This window comes from Podarcis pityusensis (genome assembly GCF_964106645.2).
Source record: "Podarcis pityusensis genome assembly, chromosome: 3".
NCBI lineage: Eukaryota > Metazoa > Chordata > Lepidosauria > Squamata > Lacertidae > Podarcis > Podarcis pityusensis.
In genome coordinates, this window is record NC_138026.1 from 665,050 (window position 1) to 687,549 (window position 22,500).

The 22,500-nt window shown below is 41.8% G+C and overlaps 2 protein-coding genes and 1 long non-coding RNA gene across 8 annotated transcripts in view; 1 reads left to right on the plus strand and 2 right to left on the minus strand.

Moving 5' to 3' along the window:
- LOC308473026 (uncharacterized protein) overlaps window positions 1-18,010 on the plus strand; it is a gene marked incomplete at its 5' end in the record, with an annotated part of 34,504 nt that extends 16,494 nt beyond the window's left edge. The window contains 5 exons of the mRNA XM_080998275.1: window positions 2,363-2,560; window positions 11,498-11,575; window positions 12,754-12,841; window positions 13,518-13,662; window positions 17,350-18,010. Coding sequence (XP_080854401.1) covers window positions 2,363-2,560; window positions 11,498-11,575; window positions 12,754-12,841; window positions 13,518-13,662; window positions 17,350-17,503 — 663 coding nt within the window. The 3' untranslated portion in view covers window positions 17,504-18,010. The remainder of the gene's footprint in view (window positions 1-2,362; window positions 2,561-11,497; window positions 11,576-12,753; window positions 12,842-13,517; window positions 13,663-17,349) is intronic.
- On the minus strand, window positions 8,552-8,843 carry LOC308472538. The gene is made up of 2 exons (XR_013983566.1): window positions 8,752-8,843; window positions 8,552-8,623 (listed from the first exon to the last, which is right to left on the minus strand). It is a non-coding gene; the product is annotated as an uncharacterized lncRNA (long non-coding RNA).
- A 1,409-nt stretch (window positions 18,011-19,419) lies between the features above and the next one.
- Window positions 19,420-22,500, minus strand: part of ITSN2 (intersectin 2) — a 76,289-nt gene continuing 73,208 nt past the window's right edge. For all 6 annotated transcript variants that reach the window (XM_080997338.1, XM_080997342.1, XM_080997337.1 and 3 more), the window contains 2 exons: window positions 21,750-21,923; window positions 19,420-20,908 (listed from right to left, as the gene is read on the minus strand). In XM_080997338.1, coding sequence (XP_080853464.1) covers window positions 20,751-20,908; window positions 21,750-21,923 — 332 coding nt within the window. In that variant the 3' untranslated portion in view covers window positions 19,420-20,750. The remainder of the gene's footprint in view (window positions 20,909-21,749; window positions 21,924-22,500) is intronic.

Consider the following 22,500-nt stretch of genomic DNA (forward strand, 5'->3'; position numbering starts at 1 on the left):
CTGTGGGACAAACTAGCCATGATGTTAAATGTATGTAATGGTTAGCATGCTTGCATTTTGTTCCATAAGCAGCAGCCATGAGTGGAGAAAACTGTCCTGGGGCTAAGGAGGGTAGTTTTCATCAGGACCACATGGTGTGGGGAAAAGAGATAAAGGCTCCCTCCCCACGTGCCATGATTGCCTCTCTCATGCATGCTATTTAAAGAACAAAATTAGGAATGTTAAATGTGTTGGTTATAGAAATCCCATGTGTCTTTTACCCTGTAAGAAATGGAGTTTACAAATAATTTGCTTTTTTAAGACCCAAATTATGTGGGTTTTTAAAAACTTTAAACATCAGTTTTCATTAGTTTGAACATGACGATCTCATGCAATATCATGCATGCAATCTCTCCTTCCACTAGCTAGAAAGAATTGGAAGTTGCCTTATTCCATTTGTGTTAACTTACCCTTGGATAAAGGGACGCGGGTGGTGCTTTGGTCTAAACCACAGAGTGTAGGGCCTGCCAATCGGAAGGTCGGCGGTTCAAATCTCCGTGACAGGGTGAGCTCCCGTTGCTCGGTCCCTGCTCCTGCCCACCTAGCAGTTCCAAAGCACGTCAAAGTGCAAGTAGATAAATAGGTACCGCTCCAGCGGGAAGGTAAACAGCGTTTCCGTGCGCTGCTCTGGTTCTCCAGAAGCGGTTTAGTCATGCTGGCCACATGACCCAGAAGCTGTACGCCGGCTTCCTCGGCCAATAAAGCAAGATGAGCGCTGCAACCCCAGAGTCGTCCATGACTGGACCTAATGGTCAGGGGTCCCTTTACCTTTACTTTTACCTTTACCCTTGGATATATCTATCCCATGTATTTCCTTCCCTGCTCTTTTATTCTTCTTCTGTACCATTCTACAATTTCATCACCTTAAGCTCCTTTTACAAACTCTGCTATGTTACCTCCACTCTGTGTTACTTACTTGGGCCCTGGGACTGTGTCTGACGCCTGTGTCTTGGCCACTCTGCACCAGGTGTTGTTGGTCATAGTTCAGTTAGGTGAAGAATGGGGTATTGTAGGTTTCCAGCTCCTAGAAGTGAGCTGTTGCAAATGCATCAGCTGCTGGGCTGTGTACGTCTTCTTGCACCATGTGTACCTTGGTGTGGATTTGCCTTGTCTTGGCTCCACTACTCACATAAGAATAATGGAGTTGTTTAGCTCAGTTGGTAAGAGCGTGGTGCTGATAATGCCAAGGTTGCAGGTTTGATCCCCGTATGGGACAGTTGCATGTTCCTGCATTGCAGGGGGTTGGACTAGATGACCCTTATGGTCCATTCCAACTACAATTGTATGATTCTATAGTCTTTATGGAAGCCTTTATAGTCTTGTATGCTACTTTTGGAAAATGCCAGTATGTGTGATGTATTTGCCCATCAAACATGCCTCACCTTGTTCTTTAAGGAGGTTCTTGGCCAGAGAGTACATCAGGATATCATAGTGTCATCATATCTTTAGCTGGTCTGGCTTCTTATTCAGGTCCTTGGCACCTGTGGAGTTCCAGCCAGTTAGTGTGACAATCCGCTCCATTCCAGAATTTCAGGCATAGTCTAGCCCATCCTCTCTCATCCTTCAGTCCCCAGATGTTGTTGGACTACAACTCCCACCATCCCTAGCTATCAGGACCAATGTTCAACAACATCTGGGGATTCAAGGTTGAGAGAGGCTGGGTTAGCTCCTAAACCCACCCTCATTCTGGTCAGCCCACCTGTGAAAGCCACGCCGTCAAGATTTTCTTCAAAACTATAATAGCAAGAAATAAAAGTTTTCAAAAATCAACGAGATTCTCATAAAGTATTCAGGAGTCCTTAAGGCCAAACAGAATTGTGGCATGTGGTCTGTATATTTTGCATCTCTCAACTATGAAATTATAGCCTTGCTGTTAATTAGTTTATTCCTATCTGCAAAGCAACCTTTTCTGAATATGCACTTTTTCTAGTTAAGAACATTGTGTTGTAGTACAGCTGCTTTACATGTTACAAAAGTCCTACAGATAAGCTGTTTCTATGTAGCAAACCATACACAGTAGTAATCTTCACATTCAGTTGTCATATGATTGGCTATGGTTTCAAAGCAGATATTGGTACAGCAAAAAAACAAAGTATGCAATTTTCAGCGTAATGGTATACAAGTGGGCTACACATTTGATTAAAATGCATGTCTTTTGTGTACAGATATTTCAGTGTGTCAAGCACCCCTTGGGTTTCAGTTTATTAATGACTTGTCTCTTTCCGATGTCCTTTATTTTTGAATAGTGTCTGGTTTAAAGTAATTTGTTTTACTGGTTCATAAGAGACCCAGCTTTGTTAACAATAGTCTCTCTGTCAATTAGGAAGTAGACAGGTATTTGAAGCACAATGATTTCTTAGCTCTAAGGAGGAGGGAAATGCTGTACAAGAAGTGGTTTGAGAATGTTTCAAGCCCGCTACTACAGAAAATTCAGGACAAAGTTGACAACCAGTCAAGTGAAGAAATAGAGGAAAGGAAGCGAAAGCAGCTCTCCCTTTATCTAAACTACTGTAATAAGAAGGTATTGATAAAGAAAAATGTTTTGTTACTGAAAGCATTTGGAGGGATGTTAGCAAAATTGTAAAGTTTGTTTCCTTTGACTAAGGTTGGGATCAAAATTGTCTGCATAGAATGAATAGGCTCACAGAACATGCCTTGAGCTCTTACAAGTTCATTGTAGAGAAGTGTATTTGTATGAGGAAAATATATTGTTTGTTGTGCCAATTAAGAGTAAAAAGAATCAAAATTTCAGGTGCTCTAATGAGCAACCCCAGTGGTTAATGTAACCCTCAGAATGTTTACATGTAGTCTAGACAATTGAATGGCTCAGTAGACGTAGATTGTGTACTTTTTATTCAGAAGAGCTTACGAGCATGGGAGGATACAGTGTTTATCTGAAACATAAATCTGGACTGTGGTGCCATCTTTTACACAAAGTACTTCAGCATTATCTGGGTTTGAACAGACAAATTGAGGACTCTTATTTCAATTTGTTTAACAAATATAGACACCTTTCCTTCTGCACTGAAGACTGATTTGGTTTTATTTTGTAAATCAATAATTTTATTAAAGATTTTCACAATACACTAAAATAACAGCTCCAAAAACAAAAAACAGAACAAGTAGCATATGGAGTCCTCTCCTACAGGCAATTCTCACCCCCCCCCAGCTCTTCCTGGGATCCCTCCTTTTTCATCCCAGCCTCTCACCCTGGGGGAGATTTGGTCATATAGGAAAGCGCAAGTTATGGGTGCAGGAGCATAACAGTACAGAGTATGGCAGTCAGGCTCCTTAGTGGCTCTCAGTGTTTGCTTTCCCCTTGCCACATTCCAGAATGAGTGGGACCCACATACTGTGGTTTTCCTTTCAGTAGATAGATGTGTGTGACTAGCAGAGAGGGGAACATGGAGGTGGATGTGTGGCATGTTCTTTGCTAGTTGTATATATTTCATCATTTGCTAACAGAATTGCCAAGTGTATTGTTGGTTCATCAAATTGGATAAATTTTGTTTCTTCAAATAATTAAATGACTTCTTCACAAAGGACTTTGTATACAGAACTATGGAAATATAGTTGCATGACAAAGGCAGCAAACTGTAAAAAATAACTGGAGGGAAGACAAGCCCATATTTTTGAGGGAAATAGTGTGGGAACATTAATGCAGAGCAAAGGGAATTGGATTGAAAATTCCAATTTGCAAATTCAATGAAGTAGATGGAACTGGACAAGTATACCTTAAAGGATGAAACAAAAAGCCTAGCCATGGAGCCATGAACTGTCAGATAAATATTTGGAATTGAAACCCAGATAATCAGGTTCAGGTTGATATTATGGACTCATTGCATAGCTTTGAGCATTGCTATTCTCCATCCTCACTCCCCATTTGTAAAATGGGAATAATAGTAACCTATCTCACAGGTTGTTGTGAGGGTGGAAAAGTGCTATATAGGCAGGTATAGAATTATTGTTGTTGTCACCCATCTGTCTTGGGAGACAGTGGAAGAGTGAACCATTGGGAGATAAGTCAAACTGTTGGAGAGTTACAGCACCTGCTGTGGCTATAGAGACTGATACGGGAGAGACATGTTTTATTGCAGGTGGGGCAGATGAAGGAGTCTGGTTTTGCTGCTACGGGTACAGCATGGCATTTCTTCTCTGTGCTCCTCCCAGCAATCAATCCTTCTCTGGTCACTGCCGTGGATACACAACCTGTCTGTCTCTTGGCACTGCATTCGTCTGCAAGGGATTCCCTCACGGCAGAGTTCATGTTGCCAGCCTTCATGTCACATTTACAGACATCTTTGTAACACAGAGAGGGTCTGACAATGGGCCTGGTGCCTGAAGCCAGCTCTCCATAGAGCACGTCCTTGGAGATCCTGCCATCTTCTATTCTGCATACATGACCAAGCCAGCATAAACATTGTGGAGATAGAAGTGTGAACATGCTGGGAATGTGGGCTTGGGAGAGAACATTTTTGTTTGAGACATTGCCCTGCCATCGGATGTCCAAAATCTTCCTGACACAGCCCATGTGGAAGGCATTGAGACATCCCTCCTGGCGGGTGTAAGGTGCCCATTATTCACTTCATAAGCAGCAAGGTGAACACACAAGTCCGATAGACCTCCATCTTGGTATTGGAAGTTAACATCACATGGTCCTAAACCCTTTTGGAGAGGCAAGCCATTGCCATAGCTACTTTGCCAATATGCTTGTCCAGCTCAGCATCAGTGGAAAGGTTGTTGGTTATGGTGGATCCCAGGTAGACAAAACTGCCTACACCTCATGCGTATGGTAATCAAAGCTGATGTCTATAGTACTGGCAATGTCTTGTTTGAAAAAAATCTTCTCATCTGCACATGGCGCCATGAGCAGCAATTCCCTTCTCCTGTCTTCTAACTGCCTTCAGGACAACTTGATTACCAGACTGTCTGAGCAAAAGAACTTCACAAATTGGGCAGATATTCTCTTTGTTTCTTTACGCTATCTTTGATAATGAGTAACAGGAATACCAAAGGAAGGAAACAGAAGTTGCTGCCAGTTCAGCTGCACAACTGATGGCAGGGGAGACTGGAACAGACCTGAGCTCTGGTGTTGTACAAGAGATCTTAGCAGCTCTCAAGCCAATTCAGAAAGATCCAGCTGAGATTGAGTCTGATATGACCGCTCTTAAAATAGAAGTTTCAGAGATGCATAAAAAATGGATGATTTTGAGCAGTGTTTGAACACACATGAGAGGATTACTGAAATGTATCAAAGCATTTCAGATAAACATTCAGATCCCTACTGGAATCTCAGCTGCGGAGGAATAATTTGAAAGTTATCAGTCCTCTTCCGAAGGCTCAAGCAATTGAATTTAGGGGAAAACTCAGCTTAAAAGGCTTGCTGAAAATGGAAGGTCTTAAATGGGCACCAGAAAGATTACAGAGACAGTGCCTGTCGAATATTCAAGGGCAAGGAATTCCAAATGGTAGGTGCCACAACATTAAAGGCCTGAGTCCTACACCATGTGAAATGGACTTCCCGATAAGATCTTCCTGATAAGTAACTGCCGGAGGCCCTCACCTGCAGAGTGCAGTTATCAATTGGATATATAAAGGGTATGACAATTTTTTAGGTACCCTGGTCCCAAGGTGTATAGGACTTTTATACACCAAGACTAGTAGCCTGAGCTCAGCTCATAACTAATTTGCAGGCAGTGCAATTATTTCAACAATAGGGTAACTTGTTGGTGATATCCTGTCCTGTGAGCAGTCGAGCCGCTGCATTTTGCACCAACTGCAGCTTTTGGACTATCCTCAAGGATAGCCCCACATAGAGCGTGTTGCAGTAATCCATGGTGTTTGTTTTAAGGAATGAGGCAGATATTTAAAGCAGGGATGCTTAACTTTGAGAGCACCCCTGTTTCAATTCTTCCAAGGAGAATTGAAGTGAGCATAACCCATGTCAAACAGCTCCTCATCATGGTTCTGCTCACTCCCCAGGACCTCTGCTAGCTGCTACGCTGTCTATTCTCCCCTCCCCACAGGAAAAAAAAAAATGTTGGGGAAGGGATAGTAGTCAGCAAGGTGCCATGTTCTATGTGAGCTCAAGGCACACAGGAGAAGCCTGCTGATGCCCAGTCAAGAGGTCAGGTCAGGAGTTGAAGTCCCCTGCAGGACCTTGGAGAGTTCCTAAGGTCCTACTCTGGTAGCTGTATGAGTGAGCTGAGTCTCTTGACTAAAGCCTACAGTAGGTTGGCTCTGTCTGCCCAGAGGAGCTGGGTGGCTTAAGTGCCCTTGCAGCCATTGGCTGAGGTGACAAGGGTAACCATGAGAGGGTGCTTCTCTGAATCAGAGATGGGTGTTAGGGTGGCATCCTCAGGTCCTTGAGTCCTGAAGATGGTCCTGCCAGTTCTTCCCCAAAGATGGGATCAGAACATTGTCCTTTTCAGCCAGTGCAGTGCAGGTCTTTGGCTTGTGAGTCATGGCAAAGAGGTCTGATGTCTTCTTTCAGGCAAGTGACACTGGCATTGTCATTTTCTTGGAATCATGGAGCTTGTAGTTCATTAACTCAAGTGGCGAAATACACTACCAGTACTTCCTGTCTTCTTCAGAACCTTGTGCTTCCTATTAACTTACCCGGCTTGCACATGTCCCCTTAGGATGTAAGCAGGTATAGGAGGTGGGGAATGAGAAGAACAAAGAACAAATGCTCTCCAAATTCCTCCTCCTATAGGTCTTCTCTCCCTGTCCTGCCTTGAACACGCTTGTGACTCCATGGAATTTACTTTTTCTTTCTTTTTACTTGTAATGCATGTTTGTATTTGTAACACACAAACCTGATGCTACTTCCAATGGTTGCTGGAGGCAATGTTTTCCACACGGCATGGTGTCTTTCTGAAGTGGGGGAGGGCCGGGAGACTGGAGGTACCCACAACTCCTCCCACCTAGTTGCTCTTTGCTGGTACTGCTGGTTCTCTCCACGGCGGGACACGTAGCTGCAGATGTGGGGAGGAATCAAGAAGAGCCATTCATGCTTCTGTTTTAAATGTGTTGTAAGTTGTTTTAGATCTTTTTGTATAACACATGATTAACAAGGTTAATAACTAAATAACTAACTAAAAAATAAAAACCCCATGCATCTATTTTCATTATTTTATTTTTAGGAAGACCAAACCCTCATTTTGCCCACTGTGAAACATGTTTGAAATGTTTGCTTTACTGGAAGTTCTTGGGTGCATAATGCTGTGGGCAAAAAAGTTTTTTAAAAAAATGTGTGTGCGCACAGGGAAACGAAACTTGCACATGTGTCATGAAGGAACTGATATCTGGAACTTCCAGATAAATGCACCAAAAACATGAAAGAAGTTAAATGGAAAAAAATGGATGGTGCGGAAGCAGTAATCTAGGGGAAGCTGAGAGCAGACAAGAATATAGCACAGCTAGATCTCCTCAAGCGCTGCCCACAATTGTCAGTGAGAAACATTGAGATAGACACAGGCATAAAATTCAGAGTTCTCATATGTGGGCGAAAGCACACGCAGAAAAATCAGATTTGTTCAATCCACATGCATGTTTACACCCTAATATGGGCAAAGCTTAAGTCACTGTTCTTTGAAATATAATGCCGTTCTCCTCCTGGCTTTGCTTCTTGCTAATGAAAATACCACAAAATTAGCAACTAACCACGGAGGCCAGTGAGTGGCTGATCAGTGGTTGGGTTTTGTAGAGAGAGAGAGAGACTCAAGAGCACAGGATTAAACAAAAAGACATAATCCAATATTGAAAACATGTATGACGGCACATTTTCCAATGTACACAGCTTTCAGTTTTTAAAAATCATTTTTCAGATTTCATACTCTATTTAGGGCTGTGTACTACCATATAAAATTACTTGTGGTTGCTTATCTGTTTGCATGTTTGTGGGCAGACACAGTTTTGAAGGACAAGAGTCCTTTTCTTTTGGAACACAAAGCAAACAATTACCTACCCAGCCATGTTTCACAGATGAAACGAGAAACGTAGTTATTATTACATGTTGCTGAAGATGCTATCCTGTCTGCTGTATACTGTATAATTTATGCTACAACAGCTTGTTCCCAACAACTTGTTTGGCTATAAAAGATAGAATTAACAAAACTCTGAATGGCCTTCAGTCTGTTCATAATGAGCTTCAGCTACTGCTGTGTGAAATGCCCTTAGAGTGCACACACTTGTGCACAAACTTCAGCCTTGCACTCAGATATTTCTGAAGACCTGGTGCAGGTTGCTGAAGCCTGAAAACTGAGACCAGCCATTCACACTAACGACATTTCAACAAAACATCTGCAAAAATTGGGTCAGTGATTTGATTTATTGGGGGATGTAATGTAGTAGAGAAAAGGGGCTACCCCTTGTAAATAGGGACAGGTGGAGGTATTTTTACAAATGATTCCTAGGATTGGGTCCATATTTTCTATTTTTATGTTGTGAACTGTCCTGTGATCTTTGGATGAAGGGTGGTATACAAATAAAGTAAAAAAATTAAAATAAAAAATTGTCTAGTAGCACCTTAGAGACCAACTAAGTTTGTTATGGGTATAAGCTTCTGTGTGCATGCACACTTCTTCTGAAGAAGTGTGCATGCACACGAAAGCTTATACCCATAACAAACTTAGTTGGTCTCTAAGGTGCTACAGGAAGGAATTTTTTCATTTCGACTATGGCAGACCAACACGGCTACCCATCTGTAACTTCTTCAGACAGTTTTTTTTATTTATTTCGACTATGTCAGACCAACACGTCTACCTACCTGAATTTAAAATAAATCAGTATGCACCTTTTATACAAAGGAAGAACGTCGCTTACCATACTGGAATTGTAATTTCCTTATATTAGCTGTTGCCTTCTGTGCTTTTCTGTTCATGTATTTGTTTTGTCCTTTGCTTGTGTCTTCCGTTCCGTTAGGCTTCATCTGATCCTGGTTCCCCAGCCTCCCTTTGTGTGCTTCTTCCCCCTTTCCACCCACTTTTTGAGTCTTCTTCCTCTGGCTCATACTTTCCCTCTTTTCTGCCCCCATTTCCATTTTCTCTCCTTTCCGTCTCCCCTTCCACATCCCCACCAATCGTCGTTCTCCCCTCCGTCATGCTTCCTCCCTCAGTCCCACCTCATTTCTTTCATTTGCTTCCTCCAGTTCCCCCTTTCCTCCACTCGCCTTCTCTTTTCTTTCAGTCTCCCTTCTTACAGCTGACCTCCTCAGAACTGCCCAGTCCTTTAGCTGCTTTGCAGAATGTCTCCCCACCTCGTCTTCCTGCTGCTCCTCCAGCTGCTGCTTCTGAGCCGCCTTCTGACGCTTCAGCTTCTGAACTATCTCTACCTACACAGCAGCCTCCACCTTCAGAACACGAGCCTCTTCGTGACTTCAGCGCTTACCATTCCCATAACCCTTTCTTTCTCCCTATACCTCCACCGATCCAGTCCTACAGGAGATATCAGGCTCGGCACAAGAATAGTGACACTACAAAATATCCTTGAAGACGGAAGACGCTTGGGGTCCCTTCAGTGCCATGGCCTGCAAAAAGCGCCAGCCACGGTAGACAAGGTTCAGGGACTCACACTTTCTAATGTTTCTCATGTGTTCTGTCAATGCTGCTGATGAATTGTGTGGTGAGATACTCTGTATTCAGGGTTACCTGCACTATGGATATCATGAAGTGAAAGAGAGAACCAAGCAGGACAGTTAAGGACATCATTTATCAACTGTCTGATGCAACACTTTGACTCCAAAAGGTGTGTACTACACAAAGGTGTATACCATACAAGATTGTAAGCTCAATGGAGCAGGGATGTATCCTACATTTGTTTGCAGGGCTACAATCCTTGCAATGAAATGAAAGCTTAACTTGTGTTTCCAAGCTGTGTATTGAAGGCCTCACCTGTATGTGATAACGCCTGAGCTACCTGGTTTGTGATGTGGTTTCTCCTGTGAATGCCATTGGCAAAAGACTCCTGTGCTGCACTTAAGTGGGGATGCCAACTTGTTTTTGTTGGAAAGCGTTAGCTCCTCCATGGAGCTGCAGATTGCAAGGTTTCTTGTTTTGGAGCAGATATACATGCTTAAATATAACAGTATGGTGTAGTTTTGTCATGTGTCCCACTCTTTGATTAAGAAGTTCTTCAAATTAAATGTTATGTTCAGCACAATTTCTTTTAGCATACTTAGTACTGACAACTTCATTTTTTCAGACAAAGTATTTCTGTGGGGGGAGGACTATGTCAGATGGGAATATTTTTTTTAAAAAGCCTCTCTCTTGCCTCATGGACTGTGATGGCTTATGAATGCTCTTCGCAAGAAATACCTCTGCTCATATATATATATATATATATATATAGTCTTTATTTTACATATGTACAGGCAGCACATTACAATCATGCATCCGAGTCCTCCAGCTCAGATTCTGGGAGTGGCTTTTGCCAGCTCCTTCTCCAACAGAAAAGGCGGGGAAGTTTCACTTGATGCCTCTCTTTAACACTCTCCTTTCCCTGGCAGACGGAATAGGCATTGTTTCACTGTCTGTGCCAGAACTTCCTGTGCGGTGTTGAGGCTCTGGTTCCACATCTGTGAGCCGTCCCGCCTCCTGGCTTTCCCCTCTTTCCTCAATCGCCACTTCCTGCCCCCCTTCCTCTGCCTGTCTGCTCCTCCCCTGCATTCTCTGGCAATACCATGACATGGACACATGCTGTTTTCCTCCTAAAATACCTCACAACTTATTTTTACTCTGAAGTTTCTACTTCATATAGTGAAGCAAATAGCACCTTTTGATAAAAACTTAGAGAAGGAAGCAGTGTGAGGAGAAAGGTTTATCTCAGGGTGGTCCAACCCACAGCCTGAAGGCCGCATGAGGCCTTTTTTGGTGGCCCTTGGTAACATTTGACACCCCACCAGCCCTAAAACGCTTTCCGCCTTTGTGAAGAAGGTGGGAGGGCTCTAGGACCCTGCCAGAGCTTCACCCCTTCCCAAAGGCCAGTGCCTCGCTTACCTGACTTTCGGAGGGCTGGCGGAGGGGTTGTCAAATCCACGTGGGGCCCCACCCAGATGCTTTTTTTTGGGGGGGGAGAATTGCTGGTAATAAGTACACCTTAAAAAATATGAGCTTAATGCTATATGTAATTTGACGTTTAGTGACCACAAAACCTGTTTTTGGTAACAGAGAGCTTAATGCACATAATTCGTAATTTGGGGACTATTGTACAAAAAATGACAACCTTGGTAATGCTGAAAGATTAAAAAGTTACTGTTGTGACTTGATTTATGAAATCAATGGTGCCATTGATGCATTAAGTTGATGGAGTAAATGCTAGCTAAATGTTGAGGTACTGTGAATATTCATCTACGATACTTTATCTGAAAGGTATACTTTAGGGATTACATAGAAAATATTAGCTACCTGCTATTATTGTTGCAGCCATAGCTTGACTTTCACTTTTTCTTCTTTTACAGGGCAGTGCATTTTTAGAAAGCTATAATACTTCCTCTTATGATCCTTTCTTTCTGAAGTGTTCTACAAACACTTGCAAGGTAGGAGAGCCAACATGCTGAATTTATTGCACGTTGACTAAGCACTGATGAGAATTGTATTGGTTTCTTGGCATCATGGGCAGAGCCTGTGAAGGGATGTGTATGCATTAACAATTTTTACAAATTAAATAAATAACACATTGTGAATTATTTGGCAGTTTAGGGAATTGCCCAGTGGCAAACACACCTTCACCCACTTGACCTTTCCCATCAGGATCCTCACATTTTCTTCCCCACCCTTGGACATACACAATTCACATTTCATGAATTCCCCACAGTACTGTGGCTGTGGACTTTCTTTTCTCGGTTCCCAGTGGCTTGAATTTGGACTTGGGGGTGGGGGGGGGGGGGGAGAAGAAGAGTGGGAAATGGGAGTAAACTTAACACTTTCACAAGAAACTCCAAAATCTGAACTTGTTCTCTTAAGCACCAAACTATATATGCCATAAACCAAAACTTCTCTTCTGAAATGGATGTTTTGATGGGATTTATAAGTGGATCCCCAGATCCTCAGAATGCCCACTCCCATGTATGCCATCAGTTACGAATACTTAGATGTGTTTGGATTTGAGTCTGCTGTTGTATACACATGGATTGGAGCTATGTACCAATATACTGTCTATTCTATATGGTCTTGAAAGACCCACATTGGCTTCCAGTACGTTTCTGAGCATAATTCAAAGTGTTGGTGTTGAGCTTTAAAGCCTTAAATGGCCTCGGCCCAGTATAGTTAATGGAGCATCTCCACCCCCATCATTCTGCCCGGACACTGAGGTCCAGCTCCAAGGGCCTTCTGGCAGTTCCCTCACTGTGAGAAGTGAAGCTACAGGGAATCAGGCAGAAGGCCTCAGTGGTGGTGCCCTCCCTGTGGGACATCCAGCAGATATCAAGGAGATGAGTAGACAGTCCTGTATAGGGAAGCTTTTTAATGCACAATGTTTTTATATATGTTGGAAGCCACCTGGAGTGGCTGGGGCAACCCAGTAAGATGGGTGAAGTACAACTACTATTACTACTACTAATGCTACTACTACTACTACTAATAAAAAAACAAGCTGGAAAAATACTGTGCGCTGTGTAACATTTATGTTTGGTTGTTCATGTGCTGTGAATGTTAAGACTTCATAAATAATTTTAAAAAGGGAAAGGAAGTAAGAACTTGCCTGTATTTTTAATAGGTTTCAGTTCCACCTTTATACGATCCCTTGTTAAAGGAGATACGAGGAAGATACCTTGAGGCTGGCATTATTCAGCAGTGTGACACAGGTATTTCTATGCTGCAGTGCTTGGCTATGGGCTTCTGTGACGCATTCTGTTTCAAGACTTAATGCCCAATGGACTAGTTCCCCTCAACCTCAGATATGTTCTATTGATTTTGTATAAAACAATAGAATAAAGGCAACATGAATAAACCCACACACCCTGGTCTCTCACAAATAATTTTACATTGTTAAATCCCATAAGTAATAAGGACAGAGAAGCACTTAAAAAGAGAATTATCTGATGTATCCTCTCCAGAACCCAGCATGAGCACTGGATGGCTTCAGACTCTTGGAGGAAGTATTTATAAAGGAAAAGAGTGGGAACTTCGCTGCATCAAACATATCTGGCTTGGCTTGGCCTTCAGCCCACCACACATCATGGGCTGGCCTTTCCACAGGGGCTAGGCAACTATACCAAGGGTGGATATAAAAGTCAGGATCTGTTTTCCATCCTCTGGCTATGGCCATTTTGACTCGAGATACAGGATGGAGGAACTGAAGGATGCAGATATAATCACTTAGGTTCATTCGGTCTTTTCCCAAAGTTTATGAAGTGGTAAAGTTGGTGGTGCTATATATCTGAGAGGAGTGAATTTGACCTTAGTTTTGCCTTTCCTTTCTCTCTGAAAGCAGCCAGTCCAGTTTATGGAAATAACCTTCATGCTTTTGACTTCCTACAGGAAAAGTATTTTCCTCCAAAGAGATGAATGAGCTCCATAAGGCGGAACTGCCACTCCTTCCGTTGAGTCGGCAACTTATGAATCCAATAGAGTGGTTAAAAATTCCAGCTGGATACATAGAAAGTGAGATTCGTCAAAAGAGCCGGTAAAGTTTGTCACTGCTTTTTAAAGAAATTCTCTTTATTCCATATTTCGCACAAGAGGGGAAGTAGAGCTGTTTTATGCACTTACCATGGAACATGTGAATAACATAGCCAGTGCTTTTAATTTTAAAGCTTAAATGTGTGCATGCTTTCTTTTCCGTTGAAGAAGGGGCTGTTGGTTACACCTAAGGCAGGGATGTCCAACCTGTACTTTGTGATCTACCGGTAGATCCCTGGCTGATCCTGGTAGATCGCGGGATCCTTATCATGTACAAAAAATTATGGGAGAGAAGCTAAAAAACTGTGCAATCCTCCCCCAAAAAGCTCAACAACTCTGGGCAGTCCACCCACCCCACGCATGTTCCTCCTCCCTCCCATGATAATGGGTAGATCACTGCCAGTTTTTTTATACTGGGAGTAGATCACAGTCTCTTGGGTGTGGACATGCCTGACCTAAGGTGTTTCATCATCTGAACTCTCCATCTTCTAAATGCTGTCATAAATGCATTCATCTGTACTGTTTCCCCCCCTGAAACCATCATTAACCAGGAATTGCCTGGCATTTCCTTGTTTGACCAGTACTCACTCATTATCCGTTTGTTTATAGATGTGGCTCTTTGAGGAAGTTGACTACCTTTTGATTTTTATCTTTAGTCTACTTTCTGAGAGTGGGCAGGTGTTTTGCCTGTTTGTGAGGGTAGGGAGTATCACCATTTTTAGTAGCGATTGCCTTCCACTGCGTGTTTTTCAGTTTTCTCAATTGAATTTGCAGACAGCCCTTTGCGCCTCAGTTTTCAAATGTTTCAGAACTTGAACAGTCTTTCAGAACAGATTACGTTCAAGAACCGAGGTACCACTGTAGTGGTTTTATGGAAATAATCTATTTCCAAAGCCAGGACTGCAGAGTCCTCAGGTTTTGGGCAAATGTTGGCAAATGTTCTTATGAACCAGTGGCTCAGTCATAATAAAATCTCTTGGAGAACTCTGCATCAACAGAAATCTAGTGTACAGATCAAGGGAAGTTGTAGTACTGCTCTACTCTGCCTTGGTCAGAGTACACTTGGAGTGCTGTGTCTGGTTCTGGGCTATTGACAAGCTGGAACATGTGCCCAAGGTGATCCAGGGTCTGGAAACCAAGCCTTATGAGGAATGGTTGAAGGAGCTCGGTATGTTTAGCCTGGAAAAGAGGAACCTGAGAGATATGGTGGCTGTCTTCAAATACCCATGGTAGATGGAGCCATCTTGTTTTCTGCTGCTCCGGAGGACTCAAACCAATGGATTCAAATAAGAAAGGAGATTCCAACTAAAAATTATGAAGAACTTTCTGAACATACGGGCTACCTTGGAAGATGGTGGCCTCTCTTTCACTGGGGTTTTTTAAACAGGTTGAACGATCATCTGTCAGGGATTCTTTAGCTGTGATTTCTGCTTTCCAGGGGGTTGGACTGGATGACCCATGGGGGGTTGCCTTCCAACTCCACAATTCTATGATTCTAAGGATCTGGAAGTGCTTCACGTGACACTCTATGGCTTGGAAAGTCCCTCTCCCCCTACCCTTGGAGGTGGATTGCAGTGCTGGTCCCTGAGACTTGGTTACAGCTTGCATTTGAACCCATGTTCAAATTGTGTAAGTTAAACACACACGTGTTTAACTTATACAATTTCACAGAAGGTGGCAAGCTTAAAAGCTCCTTTTGCATAGGGTTTTCCTGGCATGGATTATTTTTTTAAAAAAAATTTTAAATTAATTTTCATTTATAATAATCCAATAAAAACCACATTAATACAGTACTAAATTATAATACAGTTAAAAAAGCCAATTATCCAATACCAAATTAAATAATTTTGAATGACTTCCTGTGTTCTGGATTTCGGGGAATGATGTTCTTATTTCGTCCTGCTCCAATACTCTTAGATAGTTCAAATATAACAGTTCCGATCTTGATCCTTTATTTTAATAGCCACTGATCTGATGACTTTCATTCATATTTAACTGTTCCATATCCATTAATTTTGCAATGGGAGTTTTTATCCTGTAAATTTCTGTGTGAAATGTTTGTTTTACGTTCGTCTTTACTCTTCATGTTGTAATCCATCCTCAGCATTTCCCTTCACTTTCTGTCAAGGACTGCAATTCTCACTGTGTCACACACCATTTTACTTATCCTTCAAGACAAAGAGAAGTCTGGCATCTCGCCATAGCCCCGGGCAGATATCCAGAATTAACTTCTTTGATCCCTCTCCTATCCGTTAATAAGCTGGTATGTTGCTGAAGCCATGATAAGTCAGAACCAAAGCCCTCTTTACCATTCCGTAGGTCAATGCCACAAATCATTACAATGTTTTCACACAGTTCAATTCTTGCAATTAATCCGTAAAAATTATGAAGTTCTCATTAATTCCCTCTTGCATTTTTTCAATCCATTAACAATTAATACTTCAGGGGAGGCTTGCTGAATCATAAAACAGCAAATATAATGTATATAAAGAAAGGGTAAAGGCTCCCCTCCCCCTACATACTATGTTACGATGGTTACCAGTTACGATGAAAATCCTTGGCACTCAGTGGCTGATTCATTTAGCAGGTTATCTTGTCCCCTTAGTCCAGAACACACCTGTTACTTAGATCCAAATCCATCCTAAGAAACAGAACCTCTGCTCATAGTGACTGCGTTGGAGTTTCTGATATATGCGTTACTATGCACTCAGCGTCCCCTGCCTCCCACATTCCACCGGAACAAGAGGCAGGTATCAGACGATCTGCGAGTGAAAGCTCACACACACACACCGGCTCGGGGTGGGGGTGGGGCTTGTAAGGATAATTACTCTCAAATTATCCTTAATTAGCTGCATGAGCGATCTCCGCTAGCGTGGGAGACATTTTTCACCATGGCAGAAAGCATCGGAAGTGGAAACAAACTTTTTAAGTTCTCTGCCTTCCTTCCTAGGCGGTGGGAGACTCTCGTGAGATCTCTTCAGTCTTGTGAAATCTCATGAGACTTTCAGAAACCAGTAAGCAAGGTAGATAACTTAAAACTCTATGCTTTGCTTGAGGGAGTTTAGTCTTGTTTGGTGCACTGACTCTGGAAGGTCATCCTAGAGGTCATCTCAAGAGAGCAATGAATGGAATTGGGGGCCTAGTGTGATCCTTCTTCTCTCCCTTTTTCATAATTTAGAGTGAGAGACTTTTAAAAGTGGCAAGGGTAATTTCCTCTCTCACCCTACTAGTTTAATCCCCATTACACCCATCTAGTAGGTAAATGTCCTTGTCAAAGTGATGTTTTTCCATTGTGAAAGGTTCTTTTTATTACCAACCTGGCCGCTCTCTTTCTGGAAAAGTGCTTTCTTCCACAAAGATTCAGTCACCCCAACTACAGCAGAGCACCTTTGACTATAAAGTACATAGTCCCAGGTTTCCCAGTTTTTTTTGTAGGGACAACAGAAGTATGCAGGGCAGGGATGGGGAATCTGTGGTTCCCCAGCTGTTGCTGGATCACAACCCTCTTCATCCTGAGCATTGGCCATGCTGGCTGGAGCTATTGGGAGTTGGACTCCTAACTGGGCTAGGCATATTTCCATAGCAGGTAGACACACTTGCAATCTCATCCTTCGGAAACAGGGGAGGGATGTGAGAAGAGTAGACCCTCGGCAAGGTGAGTGGTTCCTATTCTCCTTCTTCTTTTTTGTAGGAAGGCACATAAGAGAGCTAGGAAAGGTAAAGAACAAGCGAGAACACGAAAGAAGAAAAATATCCTAGCCAGTAGGGGCTCACCAACCGGGAAAGCCAGGAGCCCTGAGAGGAACCTGCTCCCCAGTCTGAAGCATGGACTGGTCTTGGCCTAACCCCACTCCTCCTGCCAGCATTATAGCCGTCTGCCTTCTAAGACAAGGGAAGGAGATGGCCCACTGAAGATGATTTTCCTACCACTCCACCCCTAATAGAATAGCTGTGTGGTGTTCACCAGTATATCTACACGTTAACAAGGTTTTGTTCTCAATGTCAATGAAGTGGAAAGGGAATGTTAAGAGTACTGGTCCGTTTGCCATTTTACATTTTATTCTGAGTGTCACACAGTCTCAACACAGCAGTGTACATCTGTTGCAGCAGCAGTAAGCATTAGTGCCTGATAATGGTCTAATTTCATTCTGTTAAAAGGAGAAAAATGCGCACATCTAGAAACCTGACTTCTGTGGATTTCAAGAGGTAGGGGGACCCGTCCTGGCTTCTGCTGAACGAGAGATGGCTCTGCCAGGAAACCAGATTTCACCCGCATGCCCTGTCTTTTGACAAATCAAATACTAACTGGCTCATCAGTTTGGAAACCAGCAATAAAATCTGCTTCCCAATGATATGCCTTTGAAATGGATTCCTTATCTAACATGCAAACCAAAAGCAGTGTGGATTCTGAGCCACAGTTAGCAGGATAGAGCCCCAGCTATTGCATTAGATTAGACAGAGATAGCTCAGGAAGATGCATGGCAAGCAACAGCAGTGATATATTTATTCCCCCAAGTTAGGAGTTCTACCCTGTGTACAGCACTTTTTTACTTTTGAGTATAGCAGTGCCGTACATATGAAACATCCTAGAACAAATAAAACTGTTTCTGTCTGGCATAATGTTCCAGGAACACATGGATTAAGTCCTTTACAGATGTGCACAAACCTGAGCACTATAGCCGTTACTGATTCTGGCCACAGCACAATAACATAAAGCACAAACCTATTAACAGTAGGGAATCCTCCTGCACAGAAGTGGGTTTGAAACATAGCGAGGGATATATTGCACTCTTATATGTAGACAACTAAATGCACTATTTAGTTGAAGACAATACTATGGTTTCATCTTTCATAAAATCTACCTTCCAAAAAGAGTGGGGCTTGCGTAGAAGAAGATGCTTTTGGTGTAGATCATCCACTTACCTTGCTGCAGTTGGTTCAGTTGAAAAGCAGAGGGGGGCATTATACCAAGTATTATGCACTGGTATCTAACAGCTGGTAATGTTGACCTTGTGTGACCCAAAACCAGGTCCTAAAAGGTTACTGATTTTGTAAGAAACAGTCAAGTTATTAAGGATGCAGTACTCTTAGACAGTTGTTAGTCCCTTGCAAAAATGTGAAAGATACCATTTACTCAGTCTGAGATCCAGTTGGCATGACCATCACAGCTGTACAAAATAGATATATAAAGGAGCAGTAGCAACAGCTGATAAACAGATTGAGACAGTCCAGCCAGAACTTGTATCATCTACCAGGAGCAAACATCTGATAGTTGGACAGACCCATCACGCCCCTGGTGTATGAAACCAATGAATGAAGATGGCAGTTTGGATGAACGCTGTAGAGTGTCTACTAAGGAACTTTGCTCTCTCCAAGATATTATCCTGAAGTGTGTCAATTGTTGAGAAATTTTTGCAGATGCCTTGCAACACACACACAATTTAGGCAAACTAGTTGAAATGATTAATAGTGGTATTATTAAAATAGTAATATTGAAGGCCTTTGTTGCTTTAAAATTTGTACCAATTCATCTGTTTATTCATTGCAGAAGTGTGGTGATTTTGTTATATTTCAAGTATGTATTGAGTTAGATGTAGATACTTGCTCAAGTAAATGTGAAATAGCTGTTTGTTTTTATTCCTGCCCAGGAAAAGTTGTCACAAGCCAGTTTTTGGAATGTGGGATCTGACTTTGAATTGAATATATGCTCTAGGAAAATCACATTAAAATAAAATAAAATAAGATAAGATAAAAATGGAAATAATTAAACACAGAAAACTTTTATTCAGGTCAAGTTTGCAATTCTGTTAAAACTTGTTAAGCAATATAGCACCTAAAGGATACAACTCCACTAACTTTGCATTGAAAGCAGTACTTAAATAGCAGAGAGAGGAGTCAAAAATGCAGAGGTCCTGCCTATTTGTCCAATGCCTGAAACTGGCAACTTCTGCTGCCAGCCTTTTTGTACTTCTTCTACAAGGTGCAGCTGTGCTACAGGTCTTTTGCACAGGAGAACGATCCAGTGGGCACTTTTGCCTCTTCGCGTCCAAGAGGACGATCTGTCTTGCTGAATATATAATTCCATTGTATCCTATGAGCAGTACCCGTAACAAGTATGATTTACATTTTGTTTATATTTTCTTGAATGTAGTTCCTGTGTTTTTCACATTCAGAGGTACAATAAAATATGCTTTTTAAAATCAGTATGCCTCCATTTGAATCTAGACGAATCATTTTAATAAGCTCATTTTATTCTCTATGCCAATCCAAGGGTGATGTAACCTTCACTGCCTTGGGCCCATTGGCGAAGCTTAAAGGTGCACATTTTACGGGCATCTTCCAGGAAACCCAAGTATTTATTTACATAAATATATTAAACAAATCACATGAAACGTATTCATGATTATCAACCAGTATTTTAAAAGGAAAATTTTCTAGTTTTTCCTTATAACCAAAATCTGGTTATAAAATGCTAAACAGAACTGAAGAAATTCTTGAAATTTCCTAATCAATAAATAAACTTCCTATTAATGATATACAGTATTTAAAGGATTGCGAAGTGCTAAGACTTCAGCATATATTTCCTGCAATTAATATCCTGAGATGAGGTTCAAGCAGATTACATTTTTCAGGCGTGAGATTCAATTATTCTAGCCCTGAATGAAATCATTCCCTCAGCATGTATGTGAGTGACATGTGCACACACACACACACACACACACACACACACACACACTAATCCAAGTGGCTACACTTTAAACATTTTAATGCCACATTCCTAATTAATACTTTAAAGAGCTGTGAAAATTACATTGAAAAGATACATTGGCATCAGCATTCAAAAATTTCCGTATTCTAAAGAAAGGCACTGCTACAGGATCTCTATATACAGTACATTTTACATTGCATAGATTGTCACAAACGTAAGCAACCCCCACAGAGAAATGATGTACAAGTGACCAAGTAAAGTGATTTTGCAGCACACATTGCTCTCAGGTACCTGCCTGTAAGGAAGGATTATTTGCAAAACACTCCATTCAAATGGCAGCAGTTCAGCAGTCTGTAGTTCCTAATATTACAAAAAACACCTTTTCAGAGGAGTGTTTTCTGGTCAAATAACTGCAAATCAAAGCGTACCCAAACTTCCCCTGTTGGTACCTCATGCAGCAGTAAATGTTTAGTTGTAGGTCCCTTGTTTTCTTGCTCTGTTCTGATTTTGGCTACTGGAACTTCAGTGCGGCCCAAAAAATCTGTTTAACAACAACACATAAAACATACTCAAATCTGTGTTAAATAATGAAGGCTGCAATCCAATGCACACTAATTTGAGAGTAAACTCAAAGAGAGCTACAGCTTAAGCTTATATTATGCATTTACTCAGAAGTAAGTGTGAAGTGGCTAAATGAGGAGGAAATGAAGTCTGAGTCACATGCGATAAGGAATGGAGAAGCATAATAGCATGTTCAGATGGCTGCCCTAGAATGCGTTCTCAGAGCAGGTTCAGGGTGAAAAGCGCTTTCCCCCTGACATGAAATAGAATACAGTTGAGGATTCAGTCTAGAAACTGACATATGAAACGTGTTTAAAGCAGGCTGCTTCTTCAAATACAGTATCAAACATCTCTTGGCAATGCATTTGTTCATCTTTAGTTCCCTAACAGACAAAATGCAACAAAAATGGGAACCCCCAAAAATGAACTGGAAGGAGGAGCAAACAGAAGTGGGGCAGGTAATTTGTCATAAGTGGGAAAAGAACCTCAACACAGTTGATGATGGGATCCTTCTTGCTTGGGACACAGTAAACAAACATGGTCAGAGTCAGGGAATAAAGATCCGTTTGTTGAAAATGGGGTGTATTTATAATGCACCAGAGCAACAAACAAATGGTACAGATGGACTTGGCAGTGAGCACCCCTCTTCTTTCCCAAATAGCTCTATTTAGGTGTAGAGTACACAACAAACAGCCTAAATGGGGCCACTGGGTAGTCAGAACTGATAAGTTTGTGCTTAAGCTCCAGCCCATGCCATACCAGCTCCTAGTCATTAACAAGGGACAAAGAATGATCTCTCACAGACAAAATGCAGCACCTACCATCGGGTGAGAACTGATCCCTGTCAAACATGGTGAGACACAGAACATCTTGATATAGATCCTTGATGAAGAATTGGCAGTTAAAGTTCCATTTTGGGTTCAAAGTGTCTGGCAGTGCTCTTGTTGTGTAGCTTTGAGACCCCAGGCTGATTTCACAGTATGGGTTGCTCTTCCCTTAACATAAAACAGAAGTGTACACATTAACCTTTAAAAAGAATAATGTAGGCAAATCGGAGCAGAGTTAAGGACACTATTTTCATAAGAGGGTAAAAAAAAAATTGTGTTTAAATTGCTCTGATTGGATTCAAGGTTGGATTAAAGCGGTTGGAAGCCCTGGTGCAGTTCTCAAGCCAGGTCCCTAAAAAGCATTCCTGAAATAAGGTGCCACAGACTAAATCCTGTAGGGTTTTAAAAGGCTATCAAATTTATTATGGCATAAACTTTGTCTGACTACAAAAAATAAAAATAAAATAGTTGGAGCATGTGCAATTTTACAACTCTCAAGGCAAAACACAACAACATTTTACCAAACTTGATAGGATAGCAAAAAGAAAATACTCTGAACATGCTCATATTCACATTTAAAACTCACATTGTTTTTGTTCACTTCCTGCCTTGGGCCAGGCATCAACTCTCAGCCTAACCTACTTCATGCAGCTGTCATGAAGATACAGGAGGAGGTGTTAAATGGCTGGGAAAAGGGATTTACTGCTCATATCATAGGCATAAAATCTTTTTCTTTTTTTTTGAA